Genomic DNA, 7334 nt, shown 5'->3' on the forward strand with positions numbered 1-7334 from the left:
GATTCTCTCTCCCCCTCTCCCTCTGCCCCTTCCCTGCTCGCACTCCCTTTCAAAAAACAAACAAACAAAAAGAAAAAAAAACACTTAACAATGTAAAGCTCATTCTTGGCTCACAGGCCCTACAAAAACAGGCAGTGGGCTGGATTTGGCTTATGGACAGTAATTTCCTAACCCCTGGTCTAAAAATATACTCTGTTTTGACATTTATTTGCTGGCAATTAGGTACTTCTACTTCATTATTAAGCACAATTTAAAAAAATGTGCCTTAAGGCTTTGCCTAAACTGCTGGTATACAGATTTTTAAAACAATTTAAAAATTACTTACACCCAAATTAAAATATACTGCAAGAGGAGGAAACCGGTCAAATTTCACTTATTTCTGGACCTCACATCTGTAAGCTCTCATGCACACAGCAGCAGGAAACACACCTCGGTTCTACAAAGGCTTCCAATTACAAAGCAGCAAGTGCAAGTTCACTTGAAATGTACATTTATACGCCTTGTATGAATGAAACATGGAGCCACACTGAGATGTGTGATAGCAAAAAAGTGTGATCTGAAGTTCCACGACTAGACCACTTCCATGTGGTTTAATAAAAACTGTGCCCAGTCATTTAAAAAAGGCCACTTGGAGGGGCGCCTGGGTGGCTCAGTCGTTAAGCATCTGCCTTTGGCTCAGGTCATGATCCCAGGGTCCTGGGATCAAGCCCCGCATCGGGGTCCCTGCTCTGCGGGAAGCCTGCTTCTCCCTCTCCCACTCCCCCTGCTTGTGTTCCTGGCTCTCGCTATCTCTCTGTCAAATAAATAAATAAAATCTTAAAAAAAAAAAAAAGGCCACTTGGGGAACAGGCCAGTAATAGAAAAATGTCTGTCATGTAAAACTTAACCATTTACCTGTCTAAAAAATAACCTTCAAACTTTAAATCTTTACGTTGGATTGTTATACGGATATACCTTATCATAGCAAGAAACAAATTTGCTATGGGCTATAAGTTTGGCAATCTGGCTAATGTTTAAAAACGTGCTCATGAAGCGGTAACATTATTTTTATTAAAATAATGCTAATGATGCCAAATGAAATCTCTTTCCACATGAAACATGTTAGGTTGCTTCCAAGTCACCCCCACCCCAGCAGAACAAAAACAAAACAAATCAGTCTGAGACTCACTTGAGTGTTTAATTCAAACCTATATTTGTAGTTTCTAAAATGCTGATCCACAGACCACTTTCTTGTTACACATGTGTACCAATGAAAACAAAAGCAGAGGATCACTGCCGTCCCTGCAAAAGGAACGGCTCCTTTTCTAATATTCTTTAAAAATATACAATGTACGGTCCTTGCGCCCCAGGATGGGCAGTGACTGACGTAATAAATACACTGGCCCGCCCGCTCTCCTCCCTGCTGCGCGAGCTCCGCCAACTACCTGTTATAAGCCCGCTCCTTTTTGGATTTCTCCAGGGCCTTGTCCATGGTCTTCTCGTTCTCCCCTCGACATTTGGGACAGTACCACTTGCCCTTTGGTTTGTGATTCAGCCCCACGCAGGAGAAATGGAACCACTCGATGGGGCACTCGTCATTGTCACAGCCGATCATTTCTCCATAGGAGACCTGATTGCACAGACAGTACGTTGGCTCGTTCGGGTCGATGGGAAGGTCTGCAGGGGACGCTTCCCGCTCAGCTTTGGCCTTGGAGCGTTTCTTCTTCTTGGAGGCTTTTGCTTTCTTCTCCTTAGGCGTTCCTGAGGTGATGTCATCATGGTCATGATTATTGGCAGCGTTCTCTCGGTTCTCATTGTTGCGCTGTCGCCGGGACCTCTTGTTATTGGTCTTCTCCGCCTGCGTGATTGTCTCGCTCTTGGACTTATCCTGGCCGGCTTTGCCGCTGTGGCCAGTGGTGTCATTGACCTCCTGATGGGCCTCAAAGAGCTCCACATGACTGTCCACCTGCCTGGTCCGGTTCTCCACCAGCTCCACCATCTGACTCACGATCTGGATCTTCTCGTCGCCCAGCTCCTGGCTCCGAATCAGGGCTCTCTGAATGCAATGCAACACTCTCCTCTTCTGGACGCCGTCTGTCTCGCGTTTCAATTTCTCATAATACTCATCCAGTTCCTTCAGGATTTCTGCAAAGGAAAAATAAGCATTATGTCCATTCTATAAACACAACTGAGCCCTTTATTTAAATTCTCTGGTCTATAAAAAAGTAATTGCAAAGGACAGAAAAAATCAAGGCAAGATTTCCTAGTATGAAAATCCTATAACCTACAGGCATTTTGAGCAGACCTTTTTTTCCCCCTATTGAAAAAAATCCCTGCAACTAAATACAAATGCAACACAATTCCCATTTAGCAAAGTGCCACTCAAAGCTCCCCAAGGGACTCTGTGCATTCAGAAGCATGGGTAACATTACTCTTGGGATCAGCAACTAAGGGGGAAAGTTTAAATTTAGGTGAAGTGCTGATGCCCAACTTCTACTTTCTATAAAATTAATTGATTTATGTCCTGTATTTCCAGTTTTCACTCAAATATTCTTCTAACTTAAATGCCTTTATTCCCTTTATTTTAATGCATCAATGTCTAGAATACCCTATTAAATCAGAGAATGTATATAAATACTACCTAGTGACCCAGGGCCTCAGTTTATCAGTCACATCACTGTCATCCAACCTTGCTATTCCTCTGTATTACTAAAAACAAGACTGGTTTGTCACAATAAGTCAGACAACCTAGCCTTGCCTTAAAACAAAGGGGTCAGATTTTGCTTTTGCATTTACTGCTTAAGACAATACACATTCACATCTGTAAAAATCAACAGATTTTAAAACATTACCAAAACTAAAAAAACCCTCAGTACTAAATTTAAACTTTGTACAGGGGGTGCCTGGCTGGCTCAGTCGGTAGAGCATGTGACTCTTGATCTTGGGGTTGGGAGTTCAAGCCCTACACCGGGTGTAGAGATTACTTAAAAATAAAATCTTAAAAAAGTGTATATGATTTTAAGATGTAATTTGGAAAGTGTAATTAGGCAATTTCTCAAGGTATAAAAGTTGTTAAATAATCTTGATTGAAATAAGGAAAATAAATATTCTTGCCAAAAACCTATTTAAGGGTCCTGGGAAGGAGCCCCTGCATCAGGCTCCCGGCTCAGCAGGAAGCCTGCTTCTCCCTCTCCCACTCCCCCTGCTTGTGTTCCCTCTCTCGCTGTCTTTCTCTCTGTCAAATAAATAAATCTTTAAAAAAACACAAACCTTTTTAAATACAAACAGAAAGGTTGCCTGGGTGGCTCAGTTGGTTGGGCGACTGCCTTCGGCTCAGGTCATGATCCTGGAGTCCCAGGATCGAGTCCCGCATCGGGCTCCCTGCTCAGCAGGGAGTCTGCTTCTCCCTCTGACTCTCCCCCCTCTCATGTGCTCGCTCTCTCATGCTCTCTCTCAAATAAATAAATAAAATCTTTTAAAAAAATAATACAAACAAATTCCCAGAGTTATTTTTCCCAAAGAGTAACAAATCAAAATAGTATCAGGGGGCGCTGCCTGGCTTAGTCAGAAAAGCATGCAACTCTTGATCTCGGGGGTGTGAGTTCGAGCCCCACATTTGGTGTAGAGATTACTAAAAAATGAATAAACAGTATCAGATTTTTCTCCTGAAACCCTTTGCAATCTCTTAAAATAAGGCAATTTTACTCTCCAGGTAGCAAGTGTGGGAGGCAGGATATATAAAACGTAACCCCTCATCCCTTCCAGATCTTATCTTTGAATAGTTATAAGGCATAAACCTAACACTGAAATAAATACATGAACTCGGACCAACACTGAAGCTTACCTAAATATAAGTATTATTTTCCAGGCTATATTTTTAAACTAAAGACAGCTCTGAAGATACTTCCTAGAAAAACAATGTAGACTATCTGCCCCCAGAAAGGAGGAATGCCATAGTCTCATAGTGTCTGGGAATAATTAATTCTGAAAATAAATAGGCTCAATTTATCTAAGTTCTATTTCATAGATGTTAAAATAGGAGTTTCTCCAATTTATTTTAAATTAATTGCATATTACTATTACTATAACAAAGCTATTTTTGGTTTAATCGGTAACCAAATCGATAAAAACAATATTAGCCTTTCATAGAAAAAATAACGCAATTATCGCTAACATAAAATTCAGTAACATACAGCTTTTTACATCACAAGCAAGCTTACATCCATGTGAAGTCTCAGGTGCGCGAAAGAAACAAAAATCACACCACGAAATTACCAAGAAGTGATTCTGTTACCTGCACAACGACATGTATTTCTTAGACTCCCCAAGCAAAGTCCTCTATCAACAGAGCCGCTGCAGTACGCGCTGTAAACAAGAACAGCACCAGGTCTAACTAGGCGGGCGCCCCGCGAGGACACCAGGAGCTTCTCCCAGCTCCGTCAGCTCCAAGTGCTGCTGACCTTCCTTCTGAAAATGCTCCACACCAATATCACTGTAAGGAAGCAATGGTACCACGGAAAGAATTTAAGGACGAAATGAGACTGTAGCACAACCTAATCTGGTCTGTCCAACTACTAGAAACGTATTTTAACTTCATATAAAGGCTGCACTGACGTTCGTTAAGAAGCGGACTTCCGGGGGCGCCCGGGTGGCTCAGTCGTTAAGCGTCTGCCTTCGGCTCAGGTCATGATCCCAGGGTCCTGGGATCGAGCCCCCTATCGGGCTCCCTGCTCAGCGGGAAGCCGGCTTCTCCCTCTCCCACTCCCCCTGCTTGTGTTCCCTCTCTCGCTGTGTCTCTCTCTGTCAAATAAATAAAATCTTAAAAAAAAAGAAAGAAGAAGAAGCGGACTTCCATGGTGGGGTGGGTATTTAAAAAAATAGTTGAAACAATGCAAAAATAATTTTGAATTCAATAATTCAAGCACAGCCTCAAATACCATTTAAAGTGGGTAAACTAATTCTAATCCATTTTTCTGAACTAATCTCCAACTGATGTATACTAAGGCCAGACTGCCGGCCAAGTTCGACTTTCAACATAGGTCCTTAAAACTAAAAGCGGTATAAGTGAGCATTTCCCCACATCTCCAGTGAGGTCCACCAAACGAGCTGCGACTACTCCCAGCAGTTCAGCGGCCCCTCTCTGCAGGAGGAGCGAGCTCCGCAGCGGGGGCTCCCTCCCCGGGACACCTGGTCCCGAAGCAGCAACACAGTAACTCTGGGGGATGCTACAACAATTGGAAGATGAGTTTCCTGAGAGCGATAATGAACAGTGCCGGTGACCACGAATCCTCCGATCTTCTTTCGCTCCCCCGAGTCGCCGCCTCGCTTGGCGCACTCGGGGCCCTAGGGGCCGGCTCGTCCTCGCCAGGCACCGGCCCCGGGCCACTCACGCTCCCCCCGCTCCGCGCCGCCGCACCCGCGGGTCGCCGGAGGGGCGGCCCCGGAACATCGGCGGGCCTGCCCGCGAGTCCTTGGGGCCTGAGCAGGAGGCCTGAGCAGCATCCTCGGCAGCCCCGGAACCAAGACAGGCCTGCCTCCCCCCGACCCCCGGGGGCCGCCATTGCTCGGCGGCCGGAAATGACCAGGCTCGGGCCCCTGAGGGACAGGGGCGGGGCCGGGGCCTCAGCCAATGTGGAGGCGGTCAGCGGGCGTCGCGCCCCGCCCCGAGAGCCACCGCCTGTGGGGCTCGCCAGGCCGTAGGGCGGAGGCCAGGAGAGGCGCCAATCACAGCACAGAGTCAACGAATAAGGCCCGCCCTCGCAGCGCCAATGGCCAATCCGAGGCCGGAGGCCAGGCGACCCAAAGACATTCAAATCAACTCGACCTCCTCCTCCTCCCCGCCCCTCTGAAGAAAAAAGAAGGCAGCGGAAACAGAGACCCGTGCCAGTCACTGCGCAATGCCCACCCTCATCCGGCTCAGAACCAATAGCTCAGCGGCGGACTGATAAGGACATTCCATGGGGGACGCCAAGACCAATCACAAGGAAGCCAAAGCGGGACGTTCACAATATGCTAATAAGACCCCTATAAAAGTCGCTGCGAAGCCCAAGCTCGGTTAGAGCGCGCAGGGGCGCCATACCCCCGGGGTCTCCCTACGTGCTCGGGGCGTGCGGTCGCTTCCCACCTCCCCCCACGCTTCCGTTTCCCTGCTGCGCAGCCCTGTAAACATTAGTAAACTCCGAGTGACGATCCGCGTCCCATACACAGACCCCAATGGCGTGCCTGACCTGGCAGGAAAGTTTCCCCAACAGCCAACAATTCCCAGCGGATACGAACCCTCCGCCTCTCTCCGGAACTCTGGGCAGCCGGGGCTGCAAAGAACGACCCACAGGTCCTCTTCCCTGCCATGTTCCTCTGCAAGCCGACAAGCTTTGCCCGCGCCCCCCGAGCACAGCAGATGGGCGACTTCCTCGACCCAGCCTCCCTTCCATCCCCTCCCCTTTCCCACCGCACGCACAGAATAAAGCCCTCGCCCTCCGCGAACTACACCCGGCCGCGCCGCCCCTCGCACGTCGGCCCTTACTCGGTGTCCAGCTCCACAGGAGGCCCGGGGGATCGGGCGGGGGCGGCGGCGACCGGGGCCGCACCGCGCGGAGTGCCGACCCCGGACTTTATATAACACTCAGATTCGGGACTGGGTGGGGGTGGCTCTGGGGATGGCGAGCAGAGCCGGGGACCCGCCACCCGCAGTGCCCTCCCAGCAGCCCTGCGCGCAGCCCCGTCGCTGCGCCCCTCAGCCCCAGCGACCGCGGCACATCCCTCCCTCGGCGCCCTAGCCTGCGCCCCCTGCGCCCCCTCCCCCGCAACACCCCGCCTCGTCACTTCACTACAAAGAGCGCTTTGCTCGCGCAGCCTGGCATTGAGACCTCTCGTTCCTCCTTCCTCCTGTGTGTCCGGGCTTCGCCCACAAGGACCTTGGCGAATCAAAGAGGCTCCAGACCTTTTGTTCCTGCCCGGCCAGAGCGGACGCCGCGGGCCCGCGGCTCCTCCGGGCGGGGAACAGGACGGCCCGCGGCCCCGCGGCGCGCCGCGACCGGCGGGGATGGAGCGACCGCCCCCGCCCATCCATCCCGCCGTACCTTGGTATTTCGCGTCGATCTCCCGCATCAGCGAGACGTTTCTCTGCAGGTCGAAAGGCAGAGACTCGATGGAGTCCAGGTAGTCCTCCACATAGTTCACCAGGTGGATCTGCTCCCCGTTGGCAGGGCTCAACATGGTTCACCGAGGTCCCCGGCGACTCGGCGCGGCTTTCCGCTTCCTCCAGCCCCCGCCCCCTCGGAGCCCAGCGCTGCAAAATGCAAAGCTCCCGCCCGCCGGCGCCCCCCCTCCGGCCGCCCCCCCGCCCCTACAACTGC

At 50.1% G+C, this 7334-nt stretch overlaps 1 protein-coding gene across 1 annotated transcript; it reads right to left on the reverse strand.

The window, feature by feature from the left end:
• Window positions 1–1164: 1164 nt before the first annotated feature.
• ING1 (inhibitor of growth family member 1) lies at window positions 1165–7294 on the reverse strand. The gene is made up of 2 exons (XM_021695974.1): window positions 7059–7294; window positions 1165–2124 (listed from the first exon to the last, which is right to left on the reverse strand). Exons 1-2 carry the CDS (start codon window positions 7192–7194, stop codon window positions 1421–1423), a joined length of 840 nt encoding a protein of 279 aa, XP_021551649.1. The 5' UTR covers window positions 7195–7294; the 3' UTR covers window positions 1165–1420.
• Window positions 7295–7334: the final 40 nt, after the last annotated feature.

Source organism: Neomonachus schauinslandi, chromosome 3 (genome assembly GCF_002201575.2).
Source record: "Neomonachus schauinslandi chromosome 3, ASM220157v2, whole genome shotgun sequence".
In the NCBI taxonomy this organism is placed as follows: Eukaryota; Metazoa; Chordata; class Mammalia; order Carnivora; family Phocidae; genus Neomonachus; species Neomonachus schauinslandi.

Bases quoted from the DNA above. Each gene is read 5' to 3' on its own strand.
- ING1 (XM_021695974.1), bottom strand. From the start codon at position 7,194: ATGTTGAGCCCTGCCAACGGGGAGCAGATCCACCTGGTGAACTATGTG. The intron at 2,125-7,058 runs GTACGGCGGGAT...TTTCCTTTGCAG, and splicing joins GATCGACGCGAAATACCAAG to AAATCCTGAAGGAACTGGAT.